Here is a 19,041-nt window from a genome sequence, read left to right as displayed (position 1 = left end):
ATAGGACAACTGGAATCTCTTCTGAGGACTTGTTCTAATAAGGTGACACTCCCCAACAGGTAGGTGACAACCTGGTCAATACCAGCTCTGTTCCAGTGACTTCTCTAAGGCTCACACCCCCTCACTATTTTTCATCTGGAACATAGAGGGAGGGTATGGTAGTTTCAGAGAAAGAAAAAGGATGACAGCTGGTATATATGAATTTAATATGGCTGGACAGTGAGGTTGAAAGAAATCTGGATAGAGCACTGGTTCTCAACCTTGACCACACTTTAGAACCATCTGCAGAGTTTACTAAAAAAAAAAAAAAAGTTGGGGCCTCCCTGGTGGCGCAGGCAGTTGAGCGCAGCACTATGAAGCTGTCCATAGCCTCTGCAGCGCCGGTTCAATCCCGGCTGGCTGGCGAGGGTCCCACATGGAGCGGCAGACTTCTCCTGTCTCACCCGCTGGTCCCCTCAGCAGTGTATTTTGTCAGTCTGCCTGTTCTGCTCCCTGCTGTCTCTGGTGAACTCTCTTACCCTCCCACGCATCTTGCCTGTACCCCAGTTCTTGTATAAATAAATAAATCTTTAAAAAAAAAAAGTTGAACATTGAATGAAGTTTCTATCACCCAGAAAATAAAATATAATTGATCTGGAGTTGTGTCTAGAGATTTGTATTTCTAAAATTTCCAGGTGATTCTAATGTGCAGTCAGTGTTGAGAACCACTAGGTAGAAGAAAGAGAGAGGACGGACTTCCTTATTTCCTTATCTCCAGGCATGACAGCAAATGTTACAAGTGTGAAAAAATACATGTTAATAATGAACCTATTCACATGCAGAGGCCTCTAGATAATTTCATTCTGTTGCTCAAGTGCTAAGGCAGCTTCAGCAAAATTTCAGAAAATGTTCAGGAGGACAAACCTCTCCTGTGACCACTAGATGAAAGTTCTGTGATGGCAGGACTATATGATCATGCCTTCACTGTTTTATAAAGTGGATTACAAAATGGCTCATAATATTTACACCTTCTCTCACTGAGAGGTAGAGTTTCTTTTCACACACATCCCTTGAAGCTGGGCCAGCTTTGCATCCCACTGTGACCAATGAAATGTGGCAAAGGTGAGCTTGTGCAAGTTCCAAGTGTAGGCATTGAGAGGCTTTGAAGCTTCCACTCTCTTGAGAACCCCGTGACCACCACCATGTAGATAAACCCAGGCTAGCTTCCTAGAGGATGAAAGACTTGTGGCTCAACTATCCCTGTTGCCCCAGCCAACAGGAAGCCAACCAGCAGAAAGGTACATGAGGTCATTGACCACCAGCTGACTGCGGTTACATGAGCAGACCTGCTAGGACCAGAACCACTACCCAGCTGAGCCCTGCCCAATTGCCAACTATAGAATTGTGATCCAGATAAAAAGCTACTGCTTAAGTTTCTAAATTTTGGAGTGACGTGTTATGCAGCAATGTAAATGAACACTCTGTAGTTGTAGTGTTGAGCAGGTAGGACTAGCTCAGTAATTATTTGCTGACTAATCAAAATCTAGTGAGGATGTCAATTTCTCCCTTCAGAAGTGAGGACCCTTCTTTATGGACTAGCCCTCTAAAACTGCTTTGACTTTTATGTGGAGAATACTGGTTCTTGTGGAAAAAGTAGCCAAATATTTATAAATATACCTACCAGAAGCCACAAAATTTGATGGCAATAAAAATTAGCTAACATTTCCTAAACATAATAATATAAATGTTGGTCTGCCCAACAAATATATGTAGTCAGAGCCACTATTATATTTCTATTTTATAGTGCAGAATGGAGGCTTGGATAGATTTCCTAAAGATCTCTTGCTAAGTGCAAGAGCTAGAACTTGAATCAAGGTCTATTTCACTACAAAGTATAGGTTCTTGATTTTGGCTACTATACCCCTCTAATAGGGTATTTGACCATGCTGATTGGCTCAAGTGTATATCTGGTTCCCCCTGGTATCCATTCAACATCACTCTAAATAATGATCATGCCATTGCCTTGAGAGCTGTCTCCTGGGGAATAGAGAGCCAGGAAAGAATATGGAATAGATTGGTGGATGGCAGCCCTCAGTATGAAAAATGCATTCTATTTACTTCTGGATCAAGAGGGCAACTCCAAACAAAAGAAAAATACTGAGTACCTGGGGAAAAATAGTCTCTTCTTCTCCAAGTAATCATTCAGCCCCTTCTGGATGTCTTCCAACAGAATGTTGGCTTCTTGAAGCTTCTCACTCATCCGTGGCTGGTCTGCTGCCATCAGTACTCTCGCATCTTTCACCTAGATTGCATGATGAGAATCATCATTCAATTCTCATACTCTAAGATGGTCATTGTGAAAGAGTACATCAACTAATGACCTTCCCTGTCCCCCAACCTGCTCAGCTAACTGCCTTCTAATCCTTCCCCTAGCCCCACAAGGGTGAATGTCTACATAACATGAGCCTGTTCCTCTGATCATGGTTGACTGGGCTAGAATTAGGTACCCAAAACCAACTAAGTCAATTATAATTTAACTTCTGGGATTTTGAAATTCAGACTACCACATTCTAAACTAGTCTGGTCTGGCCTTTTGAATGAGGTGATTTGCTGCTCTGTGAGGATCATCTTTCATCATGTGACCAAATTGGTTTCTCTGCCAACCAACCTGAAGAGAAAGATCAAAGCAGGTGTGGAAAGAGTACTCTGTGAGTTCCTGAGAGATTTCTGGGTTCTAGATCTATCTTTGTGAATTCTGGCTGCACTTTCTGCCCTTGGGTTCCATGAGACCTTTTTTTGGTCTTTAGGTTGAACTACCTTTAGTGGATTTCTGTTACTTGCAACCAAAGACTCTACACTAATATAGAGTTGGGAGGAAGCAGAATATCATGAAAACTGGTTCCACTGGCTGGGTAATATAAATCCCTACTCATCTCATTCCTATTAACCAGGGCAGACAAATTTCCTTGAGACAAATTCTTTTTTTTTTTTTTTTTTAATCTTAAATTTTATTTTTATATTCCCCCATACAATTGCAAACGCCCCATTCTGACCCCAATCCTTCCCCTCCCGCCCCCCACCCCCCAAAAAGTGTCTCTGGTTCATAGTTTTTTGTTGATTTTGATTTTCACTTTCTTATATTCATTTTCCTGGTCCCTTATTTAAGTTTTCTAGATTCCTGCTATGAGTGAGACCATCCGGTATTTTTCTTTTTCTTTTTGGCTTATTTCGCTGAGCATGATCCCTTCCAGCGCCATACATGTTGCTGCAAATTGCATGTGTTTATCTTTTTTGAATGCTGAGTAATATTCCATGGTATATATGTACCACATCTTCTTGATCCAGTCATCTACTTTTGGGCATTTGGGTTGTTTCCAAAGCTTAGCTATTGTAAACAGTGCTGCTATAAACATAGGGGTGCAGGTGCTCTTTGGAATTGATGTTTCTGTGTCCTTTGGGTAAATACCTAGGAGTGGAATTGCTGGATCATATGGAAGCTCTATGTTTAGTAGGTCCAGAAATCTCCACACAGCTCTCCATAGTGGTTGGACCAGTTTGCACTCCCACCAACAGTGCAGAAGAGTTCCTTTTTCTCCACATCCTCGCCAACATTTGTTGTTGCTAGTTTTTTTAATATGTGCCATTCTCACTGGTGTGAGATGGTATCTCATGGTAGTTTTGATTTGCATTTCCCTGATTGCAAGTGATGTTGAACATTTTTTCATATGTCTGTTGGCCATTTGCATTTCCTCTTCAGAGAAGTTTCTTTTTAGCTCTTCTGCCCATTTTTTGACTGGATTATTTTCTTTGTTGTTGCTGAGTCTCATCAGCTCTTTGCAGATTTTTGTGATCAGTCCTTTATCATTAGTGTTGGGTGCAAAAATGTTCTCCCAGTTGGTGGGGTTTCTCTTTGTTTTTGTTATTGTCTCTTTTGCTGTGCAGAAGCTCTTTAATTTGATGTAGTCCCAGCTGTTTATCTTTGCCTTCACTATCACTGCTTTGGGTGATGTGTCTGTAAAGATGTCTTTGATGTGCAAATCCCGTAGTGTTTCGCCTATATTTCCTTCTATGTATTTTATGGTTTCAGGTCTTATGTCTAGTTCTTTAATCCATTTTGAGTTGATTTTTGTGTATGGTGTGAGGTAGTGGTCAAGCTTCATTCTTTTGCATGTAGCGACCCAGTTTTCCCAGCACCATTTATTGAACAAACTTTCTTTGCTCCAATGCATAGTCTTTGCTCCTTTGTCAAAGATTAGTTGACCATAAATCTGTGGGTTTATTTCTGGATTTTCTATTCGATTCCATTGGTCTGTATGTCTGTTCTTGTTCCAATACCATGCAGTTTTGATGATTATGGCTTTGTAGTATAGTTTGAAGTCTGGGCGTTTGATGCCTCCATTTCCTTCTTTTTTTTTCAGTAGAGCTTTGGCTATTCGGGGTTTTTGGTGATTCCATATGAATTTCATCAATAATTGTTCTATTTCTTTGAAGAATGCCATTGAGATTTTGATTGGAATAGCATTGAATCTGTATATTGCTTTTGGTAGGATGGCCATTTTAATAATGTTTATTCTTCCAATCCATGAGCAGGGGATGTCTTTCCATTTCTTTGTGTCTTCTTCTATTTCTTTTAACAGTGTTTTATAGTTTTCTTTGTATAGGTCCTTTACCTCTTTTGTTAGATTTATTCCCAAATATTTGATTTTTTTTGTTCTTGAGACAAATTCTTCATAAATGTACCCCAATTTGAGCACACTTGACTTCAAAAAGGAAAAAGAAATGATCTCCTGGTTGCCTTATATACCCAGTGAGTCATACATCAAGATTTTTTTAAAAGTCACCCTCTTATGAGGTCTTCCTGGATGCTTCCAGGCAACTAAATCACTCTTCTGTGTTCAAAAACTGTTTGCACACACACACCTCTACTATAGCTCATATTTATCTGAATTGTCTCCTCATAGAAGTGAGTTCTATAATGACAGAAATCATATTTTAGTCGTCTTCAAGTATTTTCTGACTCCTTAACACAATGTCTGGGTTGTAATATTGATTGTAGGTATTGAAGAAGCATTTTTTAAATCCCTGAGTAACTGAATGTGGATAATTATTTGAATCCTTTTTGGAAAAATTCCAAATCTGTAGAAGTTTCATTGCATTGTCCTATAACCTCATTAAGCTAAATTATACAAACTGCTAATAATTGTCTCTAGGGAGATGGAATACCAAGAAGTCTCCACTTTTTATATTACATATTTCTTGTTTGAATTTTTAATAACAATAACTTTTGTATTTAGAAAAAAATGCACAAATATTGAACTTGAAAAAATCTAGTTTACTTAAAAGTTTCAAGGGTCATAGTTACAATGCACATGGGGTATCCCTGATGGTGAGATATGCTAGGGGGTGAAAACTTACAGCTTGGGACATGAGTGATTTCCAGTTACTATCGACAATGGCAAATTTCCTGCCCTCCTCTGGCATCTGGGCAATGATGTCCTCTGAACTGAAGATTGGTTCCAGGTACAGCCAGGTGGCTTGACATTTCAACCAGGCATCCAAAATGTCTTGTACACGAACTAGTTTTTCTTCCCACTTCTGCAAAATTTAGCATTTCAAATCTGAATTATTAACCTGCTACTACTCTGATTCTCAGACCCATGGCCTGTACAGTGGATAGATTAATCTCAGTTAGTCACTGTTTTAGGCAATGTAAATACAGTAATGAATAAAACAGAGAGTCCTTGTCCCTATGGAGTTCATATTCTAGTGGAATAATAATAATAACGACAACAACAATAATAGTTACAATGCGTACTCTCTAACAAATAATGGTTGAGTACTTTACATATGTGAAATTAACTAGAACCCAAAATCTATGAGGGAGATATTACAAATCTCACTTTGTAGGTGCAGAAACTAAAACAATAGTTTAAGTACCTTGTCCAAGGTCACATAACTAATAAGAGGCAGAGGCAGAATTTGAAAACCCAGGGAATCTGGATCCAGAGTCTGTGCCTTGCTCTATGTCACTTCTATAAACAATGAACAAGCAAGGCAAAATTCCCACTCTCATGTCATTTACATTCTAGATTACTAGGACCCATAAGATATTTTCCAAACCTGTTTTCATTTGATGCACTCAAAACATCTCATCTTCTCTTTTGGCAGACAGTTGCAAAGGCTTATTAACAGGTCATATGTTACTTGTATGGTTACTGCTTTCAGTCTTGTGGTTTGTATTTTTTACCAAGCAGGAGAAAGTGATTTTCTTTGTTAACTGAACTTGAAAATCCTTTCCCTCCCCCCAGAAACCCAGAGCTAATGGGATGTCAAAAACAGAACCTCATTTCCTCTTACCCGGCATTCTGCTTCTATTGGTTTGATGAATGGAGAGCCACACATGGTCTGGGTCTTTATCACATGATCGTCAAGGAGCAGCTGAATGTCATCAACCGCACACAAGATGCTTGTATCCTGCAAATAAAGATGACCCACTCTATCAGAGTCATGAAATCCCCACTTTTCATGCTGATCGCCAAAGACCTTACAACTCAGATCTCCATCCCAGCAGAACAGGAATCTGTGTTTGTAAGGGACAGACTTTCTATTTTCTTCCTTGAAAATGTTCTTAAAGATATTTATTTTCCAATTCCTTTGCAGAAATCAAAAATGGTCTAATCCCAGAAATGCAATTAGCATCTACTGATGGCAAAAGACTTCTGCTGTTTCCCTATGTTCCTGCTTCTCTGTCCACTTGCCTCCCTGGCTCTCTCTCTGGTAGCATTAACTGCTAATTTGACTCATTAGGCCTAGATCCATGGTTCCCAAACTGGGTTGAGGAGCTCCAGGTCACTGCACAAACACATAGTAATAGATTATAGTTATTTTAAAATAGAATACAAATGTAACTCTTTCAACTAGTATGTATTATTTTTTTCAAACAATTGTTAAATTGATAGAACATCACATTAAGTTGTTTGAATCTAATTACTTCATAAGAAACTTTTTGGTATACAAAAGCTACCATAACCAAGAAATTTTGGGAAATTCTTCCTATACATTAACTGGATCTAATTTTACTAATAGTTTAGGTTTAGGTTACTGTCCCTTAAAGGTAGTGTCTGTGGATGGAAAACTTCCCTCTGGGCCATGGTAGCAAGAAAACTAAGAGTGTGCCCCCTGTGTAGGTCTAGTCTTTCCTGCTCTGTTTTCATTTCCTTTAAGTCTACCTGTGACTTGGATATATTCCCTCATTTAACTCTAATTCTGTACTGGGGGTATGTCTAGCTATTAATCAAGTGATCCCTTGATTCCTATTTTGCTGTGGAATGTTGTCTACAGCTACACTGGTTGAAAACTCTACAATCCAACCAGGCATAACTGAGCTACTCCCAGGTCTCCCAGCTTAAAAACTCAGCCCAACATCTCTGGTAGTATCTAATCCAATCAGACCAGGTAGCACCCAGCTTTTGAGACCCATGGTGGCCTGAACTTGCTAGGAGAGGACCCCAGTTCTCCCCCTCCCTTTGGCTGATCCAATGAGAAACAAAGGCATAGTGACTGAGGGAAAGAAATCACAAAAGGATCACATGCAGCCTGGGAGAGGGTGGAGGTGTGGAGAATTTCAGGGTTTAGTTCTCAGCCCAAACTGCTCATTAGAAAAACCATGTTGCTTAAAATATGGATGTCTCCAAGCATTCTGCAGGTGGAGGATCCAGGAAGAATGAATTGAGATATTTTTGAAAGCTTCCCAGTTGATTCTACTGTACAATCAGGGTTAAGAAGCACTGCTCTAACAGCTGATGGTCTGTATGAATTTGAATGAATTCATATGAATTTTTAGACTATTGTCTCTTTTGAAAGAAACAACAAGCACAAAATGGAGTCCCTTGAGCTAAACCCTATCTTACCAAACCAAGACTTAATACCTTAGTAAACAGTTTCAGCTCTCCCAGCAATGGACTCTCAAACCAGTCATCTGGAATCACCTGGTCAGCATCAGTGAGGTCACCTGCCTACTGTTACAGGGCAGGGAGAGGGGCAGCCCAAACCCTGCAAACCTGCCTGCTCTAAATGGGTTCTGCCATCTGCTGCATCAACACAAAACATAGGAGACTTTAATGGGAAGGAACTTTAATACAATTAGGAAACAATACAGGAAAGGCAAAGAATCTAGTTTCTAAATCAAGCACCCAAAGTTACCCGTCCCCTCGTGGGTAAAACTTCATACAAATGGGATTGGCCCAGAGCAAGGCCCCAAAGCCTGCCACAAGTCTAAAGCATCTTCCAGTGGGGACCCATAGAAAAGGATCAGAAACAAGCAGACAAGTCTGGAGGGAAAAGAGTAAAATCAACATCAAGACAAAAACCGCCATTGTCACCTCCCCACGGGTCTTTCACCCACATCTGTGTCACCCAGTCCACGACCAAAAGGCAAGTGTAGTTTTTTCACATGTCTCTCCACTCCATGTGCTTCCTCCAGGTCTCCTTTTGGATCTCCATGCTGCTTCCTTCCTTCTCAGTCTCCTCTGCAGCTTCTTCTCTCTCTCCTCAGCTCCACCCTCCTTTTGGGTGGGGCAGGAAACCTGAAATCTTCCCCTTTCCTGGGGACCACCCTGTTACACTACCATCTCCTAAAGGAAGGTGACTTTGTCACAACCAATCCACTTATTATTAATACATCTTTCTTCTCTTGCTCCCTTTTGCCTATAAAATTCTTTCATTTTGTACAGCTCTTCAGAGCTCCTTTTGTGAATGCGATGCTGTCTGATTCATGAATTACTGAGTAGTCAATGAGATCTTGAAAATTACCCAGTTGATTTTTTTTTTAACAGCTCCATAATTTTCTAGCTCACCTAAGCAGCAGCCCCTCCTACCCATAGCCCATCTCAAGAGCAAGCCCATCAGGTTTATGCATACTCTACAAGTGGACACACTCTACAATCACCAGTGAAAAAAGAAAGAAGTCTACCCCCTTGCTATTCATATAAGATCCACAGATGACAGCTTCCATATCATCTGGGAGCTTGTTAAAACTGCAAAACCTCAGGCCCCAGCTCAGACCTGTGAATCAGAAGCTATACTTTCTCAAGTTCCCTATGTGTTTCCTGCAATTATGAACATTTGAGAAGAGCTAAGCTTTGTCTACCCCAGGTTTGCTTCTGAGGGACCTGGGGAGCCCTCCTTGGAAGATGCTAATTCAGGAGGCTTGCTTAGCTCCTTTGCACTGAGGAAGCTTGCTGTTCTGAATCAAAAGGCCTTTCTCATTCAATAATGCATCCCTCCTGTGGTGATTAGCAGGGAGGATGACTGGTACAGAAAGGCCAAGGAGGAAACTATTAAATGCACAGGATAGTGATTATAGGCATCGAGATTGCATTTAAAGAGCTCAAAGTTGCAAAGAGAGTAGGTCTTAATTGCTCCCACCATGAAAAAGAAATGATAATTCTGCGATGTGGCAGATTTGTTCACTAACACTAGGGTGGTGATCATATTGAAATACAGAAATGTATCAGATGAACACACAGTACACCTCACACACACTTCACACAGCATTCTATGTCAATGTCATAATCAAAATAAATTTAGAAAAATGTCAGGGATCCTTCCTCCATGAGTTCAGTTGCAAACTGAATGGCTCTCCTCTAATCTGCTATGTAATAATAAACGGGCGGCTCTCAGGAGGCTGGACGCCAGGACGGTGACTCACAGTGTCCCTGTACTTCACGAAGTTGAACGACATGTTAACCCAGTCTAACTTCATTTTCTCCAAGTTTTTCTCCAGAGAATATTCCTTACTGGCGGATGTGCTAATGGGCTCCAGTCTAAAGAAAGAACACAGCAATATTATCAGGAGGAAGGAGAAAAAACACACCAAAGGAGGTATTTCAGCTTAGACTTAGGAGAAATTTAAAAAGACTTAATTTTACCAAAAGGTTTACTATCATACTGTAAGATATATCAGCTTTTATGATTTCCATTGTTATACCTGGCACATGTGAATTTATGGACTGAATTGTGTCCCAAAAAAAGTCATGTGGTGAAATCCTAACCCTCAGTCCCTCAAAATGTGAGGGCCCCAACTCAGGGGAGGGAGGCTCTGAAAGAGGTAGCAAAGAGAAAAAGAGGTCATTAGGATGGGTCCAAGTCCAATATGACTGTGGCCCCTATAAAAAGAGGGGATTAGAACACAGACACACACAGAGGGACAACCCTGTGAAGACAAAGGGAAGGCCCTGATCTGCAAGTCAAGAAGAGAGATCTCAGAAGACCCCAACCACGCCAACAAGTTGATCTTGGATTTCAAACCTGTAGAATTGTGATAAAATGAATTACTGTTGTTTAAACCATCTAATCTTTGGTATTTGTTACAGCAGATCTAGCAAATAAATCCAGGGTGGGTAACTGCTGGGGATAGTCTTGTGCATTGTGAGGTGTTTAGCTAAGTCCCTGCCCTCTAGATGCCAGTAGCAGTCACCTCCTCTCTGCCAGCTGTGGCATTAAAAAATGCTTCCATATGTTGCCAAATGTCCCTTGGGGGTGGAAAATCATCCCCAGCTGAAAACCACTGTTTTAAGACATTTAAAACAAGACCTTTTTGTGTTTTCATTTGTCCATATTCTGATAGCTTATTCAGATCTTAGAATTTCTGTTAATTTAGGTAGTGACTTTTGCTCCACTTCCTATATTTGCCCTTTTAAAAACTACCTATTTTCTTTTTTTTAATTAATATAGTTTATTTTATATAATTCTTACATCATTTTTCATTTTTGCACAATGTATGCATATTCATTTTGATTATATTCCCCATACGGTTCTGCCCCCCTTATTTTGACCCTAATCCCTCCTCTCCTCTCCACTCCCCCCACCCCCATAGTGTGTCTCTGGTTTATAGTGGGCCTTCACATCTACATTCTCTCTATTCCATAGAAAGGGGGAAGCAAAGAGAGGAGGAAGATAAAGTCCCTCCTTATTCTTAGTGGAGATTTGGGTCTTAAACCCAGAGGTGGTCAAAGAATTAGGAAGCCGAGTCCTTGGAAGGAGGAGGGGTTATTCTCTCTGCTTAGCCCTCGCCTTTCATGGTATTCTAGTCTATAGGAGACACCATCTGGTCTGTACTTAAAGGTCAGGAAACAAGCCCGGAGGGAGCAAGTGACATGTCCAACGGCACACACGCAGCTGGGCAGTACTAGAACCAGGTCTAGACCAGTTCTGTCACTCCTAATCTGGTGTTTCTTCCACCCCATGATGTGTCTTCTCCCCTCTCTTTGTCAAAGGAGCAATAGAACTGTTTGCATGTGGTCAGCCAAATAGGGCTAACTACACAGAGCCGAGAATGTTCATTAGCCTCTGCCAGGGAGGCAAGTGACGCACAAGGATTGCCAAGCAAGATCTCGGTAGCAGGGTCATCATCCTAAGTGTGGCCTTCCTGGGTGATGACCAAAGCTAGTGTGCATATAGGGAATAATTAATGAAGGCAGGTGACAACCCAGGTGAGTATGACATAGGAGTCTTAGAAGTCTAGCCTTCAGGCCCCCATTCACCCACATCTGGGGTTGTTGATATAATTAAATAAAATGTTCACAGATGTGTCCTATGACTTATGATTATGCAAATAACTGCACAGGGGAGACATCAATCCATTCGAGGGTTCATAAAGTATATTAAGAGTCAACCTCACCCCAGCATGGTACAGAAGCTCATTTGCTATGGGTCATGATAAAGCTGCACTCACTATGTGCTGATGGGACACAGGGAATATCACACCTCACCTATAGGTGGTGGTGGGGTACCTAGATATTAAATCAATCAGGTTTCCATGCCTTATCTCATAATCCCCAGAGTAATTCTAATTGCCCAGCTACTATTTATCACTCTTCCCATTTTACAGATAAGGAGACTGGGGCACACAGATATAAAGAACTCAGATGTGGCATCACCACGCTGGCATAGAGAGTGGCAAGTTGCTGGGTTTGCTCAGTCTCCTTAGATGGGCATATTTTTAGGCAATAAAGGGGGATGGTTAAGGCTCTGGAGTCAGCAGGCCTGTGCTCAGGTCTTGTTTCTTTCAGTCACAAACTGTGACTTCAGGTTAGTCACTTCATCAATCCATTTATTTTGTCTTCTGTGATATGCAAACAGTAACATTAGCTAAAACATTAGGTTGTTGTGATGGATAAATTGATTGGTTAAGGTATATAAAATGCTTGGTGTGACTTAAGTGTCCAACACTTGATGCTCTTGGAAACATCCCCAGAATTTCTGATTCGGCATATTGGGGTGGAGGCTGAGAATGTGCATTTCGAACAAGTCCCCATGTGATGCTGATACAGCTGCTCTGAAAAACACTCGTCAACTTAGGCCTGAACCCAGTTGCTAAGAAGTTGTCTGGCCAGGCAATATGACATCTCCCATCAATTGCCCTGTGAAAATGTGGGAGGAACAGAGTCCTGAGGACCTTTGGTTTTAAAAATAGCAATTGAGATAGATAGTACAAATTCTCTCATGCAAAATTTCAGGGGCATTTGGAGAAGTGGAGAAAGCAAGGGAAAAGAGATCTCTCATTTGCCCACACCTCGCAGAATCTAAGAGCTCAGAGAGCTGCTCTTATTTCTTCTTGTTTGTTGTTCAAAGAAGAGGAAACTGAAGCCCAGAAAGGTTAAGTGGTTTTGCCCAAAGTCACTGAGAGTGAGGCTGGGGGATCCGGTTTGTGGGGAACTTAATGTAGTATGTGCACACGTTGACTTGCAATATAACTGTAAGTACCTGAAACTTACATATTGTAACGATACGTACCTGAAACTTACATATTGCTATAATGCAATGTTACTTCAAAAAATATTTTTAAATAAAAATTCCAGGACAAAACAGGGGAAAAGTAGTATTTTCACTTAAAAAACAAAAGGAACTTTAAAGAATTCCCTTTGAAATAAAATATCTGAGTCAGTTTTCTAGCCATAATGCCCTCAGCTCTGCAGATGGAAATGAGGGATTTCCCAGGAACTAGTCAGTCAGAGTAGAGTTACTAAGGGGCTCAATGGACTGAGGTGGAGGATTATTGGGCTTGGTAATAGGCTTGGTATAACAAACATTTGTAGAGTTGGGAACATACATACCTAAAACATAAAAAGTGTTGTAAATCAATGTTACCTCAATAAATATAATTTAAAAAAAACAACAAAATACTTTGTTACCCTAAATCAGAGGGGAAAAAAAAAACATCAGCCTGATACAAGACCAGCCCTATCATGTAGGAACTTACAGATACTTTGACCAAAAATGAACTACTGCTCAGGCACAAAAGATGAACTCTTGCCAGTTGCGACAACATAGATAGAATTAAAGGGGATGATGCTAAGTGAAATCTCACAAGGAGAAAGACAAATGCCAGATGATTTTAATCATACGTGGAATATAGAGGAAACAAACACACACAAAAAAAAACCAACAAAAAAAACCACCTAACATCTCTACCAAAGAAAGAAGGAACTTCCTGCAAGAAGGAAGGAGCCTTACTTGTCAATGAATTTGCCAAATCCATATTCCAGCATATTTGAAAGACAAGTCGTTTCAGTGGGTTTTATTTCATAGCCGACAATCTCACTGATCTGCGAAGGTAGGAAAACAAGTGGTAAAAGGTAGGTTCTCTACAGTGCGCTGCCCCACCTGAAAATGCGCAACTGTGAGTTCATTTTCAAACTGTGTCTAAATGTAATTAATTGAAACAGGTGCATTCAGCTAATGGCTAGCAAATTGGAGGGTGCCCCACCTAAGGGTTCTGGATGCAGCCCAAGACCCGCACTGCATTCTGTCTGGTTTATGGGGGTTGCTCTTCCACTACCACTTGGAAGGGGGCTGGGATCTGGGCTGGTTTGTTTTGGGGCTCCTAGTCCTAGAGTAAAGCACAGTCCATGACAGAACTTGCAGTGTTCATTGAATAATCATGAGTACATGGGACAGGCAGATCCCCACATATTCTGTAATCTGAGGAGTCTAAGAAGTAGGAAGGTGCCCTATCCCTTCCTTTCCACCCCAATATGCTAACTCGTTGGAAATAGTAGCACTTGCCCAATCCTTCAGTGCAAATATTACCTCACGCTTCTCTTTTAGTGAAAATATGCCTGAGAAAGGTCTTAAATGGAGTCTTTGTGGCTTTTGAACAGTTTTCTTGGGGAGTGAGAGTTCTATGAGGGTTGTGTGTGCTCAAGAGAAGAATGGGGTCTGCAGGGGTATGAATTTGTGAAAAACCTTGCCTACTGCCCAATTTTCTCTCTGTTCAGCTCCATAGAGATTAAAGTGTGTCGGAGCAGAAAGGGGCATGAGGCTTGTTTCAAGTTCTTATTAAGCCCTGTGTGTCCTTATTTAGCCTGGGGCATGTTGTAACGAAAGCATGAGTGAACGAACTAATTGAAGTGGCTTCTGAACTGGGTTCTAAGGATGACAGGAGGGCCAGTAAGGTACTAGAAATAATAAAATAACCTTTACTGAGGGCTTACCATGTAGTAGGCACTGTTTTAACAGTTTTATGCATTTCTTTCATTCTCCCAACATGATTGGGAAGGTACCAATGTATTATTGTTCTTATTATACATATAAAGAAACTGAGACAGAGAAATTAAGTTACTTGTCCAAGTTTCCAGTTAATAAGTGGCAGAGTTGGGATTTCGATCCAATTCTGACTTAGAATTTCTTATCCATTATACTTTAGTATCTTTCACATGTCTTCTATGTATACTTGTGCAGACTATTATACTACATAACTTGAGAAAGTACAATTCATATTATAGTGCACAAAAACAGCATTCCCTAGAGTTGTGCAGTACACAGTCTACACAACTGTTCCTGATCGCCCTGGGCTCTCATTCATCTCTAATATCTTAGAGAATTTGCTTAGCATAACACACTATTCCTGGGATTAAATGATATAACTTTGTAAAGAACTTGACATAGTACATAGCCCATAGGAAAGACTCAGATTTGTGTTTTTAATTTTTAAATTACTTTGTTAATTATAGAAATTTAAAAGGCATCTGGCTTTCTAATACTAAGAGCTAGAGTTACACTGTTTAATATGTAACCAGTAATCCCTTGCAGCTATTGAAAACTCTAAAGATGACTAGTCCCAATTGTGATGAATTGTAAATGTAGATTATAGCACACTGTATTTCAATGACTCAGTATAGAAAATGTAAGGTGAAATACCACATTAATACCATTATATTGATTAGCTACTGAAAGGATAATAGTTTGGATATGTTTGGATAAATAAAATAAATTCATAAGAGTTATTTCACCTGTCTGTATTTTTGAAAACATGGCTACAGAAAGTTTTAATATTGCACATATGGCTCATGTCGTTTCTACTGGGCAGCACTAACCCAGAGAGCCAGCTTCCTACATCTCAGTGAGGATTCTTCTTAAGGTCAAATCTTACTCTGTTTCATCTTGTTTTAAACCACAGTAGCAGCCCTTTTGCTGATAACAGTAAAGTCTGTGCCCCAACACAGGAACCAGCCTTTTCTGCTTCAGTTCTAGGAAATGATCAGAAACCACAGCACAGCCACCCCATGACCCAGAAGATCTTTTTGTAGCCTTGAGAGTTACCACTTTCAGAGCTCTCTGCCAGAACAGAATCTGTGCAAATGGATCTCCTGAGTTAGGCATTAGGACAGAGTGCCAGGCCCAGGGCTGACACAGGGGCAGTTTGTGGTGTGACCTATAGAGGCAGGAATCGGCTCTGGTGGCTGTTGTCCTTCTGAGCTTGCCTTTAACTGTTCAGTCCATTGGGCTTCCACTTCAGGGACTCATTACTCAGGAGATTCTTCCCAGGCTGCACTTCACTCTTACCAATGGTTTACTGCCCTCTGCTGTCCACTCCCTCTCTCGGACCTGGCATTTCTTGATTCCTTTTCACCAGCTAGGCTGAGTCAAACCACCTAGATTGGTTTGACTTAAAGATTGGAGATCTTAAATGTCCCTACTTCAAAGGGTATTGGGAGAATGAAAGGAGAGAATCCATATAAAGTGCCTGGCACAGCACAACAATTGAATACCTGGTATTCAATACCATTCAGCTATTATTGTTATTATTTTAATTCTAAGGAACTTAAAAAAAAACCCACCTGTCCTCCTTAGTGGTCTGTAGGTGAAAATTATGAGTGTTTTAGAATGGCCGTGATTTTTCTTAAGAATAGTGCCATGATGGGCAAAGCAGTGGGTGGAGGGGAGATTTTGGAGTGTTGTTAAAATGCCTTTGATGAGGACACTTTCAACAATGGCATGTCATGGACAGCTCTAGCAATACCAGAGGCTACTGCCTAACTTCTCTTACTCTCCTAACAGGTGAGAGTCCACAGGGAGAGGCTCCCTGAGCACAAGAGTGGGTAGATGCTTAGGGTGGCTCGAGACCAGAAGTCTACTCAGATGACCTCTTCCTGCCTTTCTTTAAACCTTTTGCTTAGGTCTTGAGTTTCAAGACTTTGAGAAATGTAAAGCAGTTCCTCTTGAGACAGTCTAGGTAAAAGAAATTGCGTGTTGGTAAAATAGGAATTGCCCATTTAAACAAGGGAACTGGATCACCAACTGAGTGGCCCAGTGCCCGGTTTAAACAGGGAAACTGAATCGGGCTAAGCTACCCCAAAAGTCCTGTTTGAACAAGTGGACTCACTGACTGACATCCTGTCCAAACAACTTGAGCAACCAAAGGCACTGTGCTAGACAAAAGCATGACATCCTGACTAGTAATTGCCCTACAGTTTCCTGAAGAGGGAAGGCCAAGTGCTTCCATGCACAGCTGGAATGTAACCAGCTTGTGCATGCCTGGGCATAGCCCAACACACAACAGCTAGAATGCTGCCCTCCTCTGCGCCACCAAGTGGACCTGCGGCTTAAAAATTCTCCTTCTGGCTTTCCTCAGGGCCAGCTTAAAATTTGCCTTTTCCAGCACTGGTTCCCTTGGGCATGAGCCTCTAACAAAAATTTGCTTGGTTCAGCTGGAACTCTGCTGAGTTACTTCTCCTGGAGTCCTACAGACCCATACATTCTTGAGAATCTGTAACTCTAAGGAAAAATCCTGAATCACTCATATATCAAGGTCTCTATCTTTTCAGGGAGATGGAAATGCTCCTGTCCACTATGCTTGGGCTCTATTCTCTGGAGATGGGATAGCCCTCAGACGGTCCTTGCAGAGACGGTGCCCTCAGTCCTGTGTGTGGCTCTGCAAATGGGAATTCCAGGACATTTCAAGGCCATTGCTAGCTCTTGAGTGAGTTTTGGAAACACCATGAGTTTTTCTTTTTTCTGCTTGGTGTTCACACCACCTTATCACCCTCACACTTGGATGCTTATAAAAATCCCAACTATTTTTAGGGAGAATATTTATTATTCTCATCTATCAACTCAAAGGATTGGGAAAAAAAACAGTGCAAATTGTTTCTGAACATAGCCTGTTGGAGGATGAGATTCCACACCATAGCAAGCCCAGCAGAAACCATTTGTCATTGTTAAGAGTCCTCAGGGACACATGTGACTTTCTCTTCTGTGTCTCCTAGTCAAGGAATAAATCAAGACCTCTCTCCCTGTAATGAGTTCCCTTACCACCCACGAGGACCCTGAGCAGTCACTTGCTTAGGCAAGCACATAAAAACCTTGTGACCACTGGCTCAGCCACCAGCCATGGAGTCCCTAAAGAGAAAGGGCAGCCTGTTCCTGTGGAGATGCAGGCATCTCACCCAGGACCCACCTGTTCCCTTCCTTCTGAGGGTTATCACCCTGAGTGCTGTTCTCAAGTATATTCTCCTATCAGAAAGAAGTTCAACCCTTGGGGCCTCCCCTGGTGGCACAGGCGGTTGAGGGCAGCGCTATGAAGCTGTCTGCAGCCTCTGCAGTGCGGGTTCGATCCTGGCCAGCCGGGGAGAATCCCACATGGCGTGGTAGACCTCTCCTGTCTCACCTGCTGCTCCCCTCAGCAGTGTATTTCAGTCCTTCTGCCCGTTCTGTTCCCCACTCTGTCTCTGGTTAACATTCTCACCTCCCCCCCAACACATCTGGCCTGTACCCCGGTTCTTGTATGCATGAATAAATAAATCTTTTAAAAAGATGTAATGTTTCCTGCCTCCCGGGGGCTACAAGGCCCAGGTGTGGACTGGCTAGGGGGCGGGCAGTGATAGGCACCTGTTGCCAGTGCCGGTCTTTCATTCCTGGGTTGCAGGAAATAGTGAGGACAGGGATGTGTTGCTTGAACTTTTCAATCTTCATTTTCACATTCTCTGCTAAGCGCCTGGGGGCAGGTACATCAACAAAAGACTTGGTCAACTTATATATCGTCCTCCACATATTGCTAACTTCTTCCACAATCTCCTCAGCATTCAGTGAGAAGAGGGGTCCTGAAATAGAAAACATGGGGTGTGAGGGAAGGGTCAGGCCACCTAGCATCTGCCACACCACAGGTGCTAGTTATACATGTCTTTGATTCCCTTAATTTAGAAGTATGCCTAAGGTATAGCTAGTGGGACAAGCACAGGACTTGAAGGTGGATCTAGATTTAAAAGCCAATAAACCTTGGGCATGTTACTGAATTTTCTAAGCCTTGACCTCCTGTATCACCCTGACACAGGAGTAATAATGGATATGTCAACACAGATAAGTGAATACAAACAGGGGTATGAAAATAATAAATAAGCTAAAATATTCTGTGTAGACATGATCAAGTGCCTGAAAATATTAAGAGCATCAACAAAAATATTATTCAAACTGAAAATTATTCCAGAAAGTTTAGTAGCCCTCCAAACCTACAAACTTCAAACTGATATACTCAACTGTTAATTTATATTTCTATTTCAATGTCTGCACACGCCTCAAGCTCTATATATTCAAGTGTCCCAGCAAATTCGCCATTTCCCTTGTTTCGTGATAGTCATAGCCTCCAAATTGCCTGTACTAAAAATCTAGATATCATCATTGGCTTGTCCCTCTCCTTTCCTGCCTCTTGCCCCATATCAGATCAATCATTAAGCCTTTTTGAATCTACCACCTCAGTATACTCCACTAGCCTCCAGAATAGAG

At 41.4% G+C, this 19,041-nt stretch overlaps 1 protein-coding gene across 6 annotated transcripts in view; it reads right to left on the bottom strand.

The window, feature by feature from the left end:
* DNAH3 (dynein axonemal heavy chain 3) overlaps nucleotides 1-19,041 on the bottom strand; it is a 134,290-nt gene that overhangs the window by 77,624 nt on the left and 37,625 nt on the right. For 5 of the 6 annotated variants that reach the window (XM_037507475.1, XM_037507474.2, XM_037507477.2 and 2 more), the window contains exons 20-25: nucleotides 18,151-18,362; nucleotides 13,495-13,586; nucleotides 9,689-9,803; nucleotides 6,337-6,453; nucleotides 5,395-5,574; nucleotides 2,145-2,281 (exon numbers count right to left, since the gene is read on the bottom strand). In XM_037507475.1, the coding sequence (XP_037363372.1) occupies nucleotides 2,145-2,281; nucleotides 5,395-5,574; nucleotides 6,337-6,453; nucleotides 9,689-9,803; nucleotides 13,495-13,586; nucleotides 18,151-18,362 (853 nt within the window). Of the gene's footprint in view, nucleotides 1-2,144; nucleotides 2,282-5,322; nucleotides 5,575-6,336; nucleotides 6,454-9,688; nucleotides 9,804-13,494; nucleotides 13,587-18,150; nucleotides 18,363-19,041 lie in introns of those variants that run through there. The other variant, XM_054693812.1, reaches the window with a different exon arrangement.

This window comes from Talpa occidentalis, unplaced genomic scaffold, assembly GCF_014898055.3.
Source record: "Talpa occidentalis isolate TD23 unplaced genomic scaffold, MPIMG_talOcc4v2.1 talOcc4.12, whole genome shotgun sequence".
NCBI classification, from domain to species: Eukaryota; Metazoa; Chordata; class Mammalia; order Eulipotyphla; family Talpidae; genus Talpa; species Talpa occidentalis.
The sequence above is the reverse complement of the archived record's forward strand: the minus strand, read 5'-3'. Positions and strand labels throughout refer to the sequence as shown.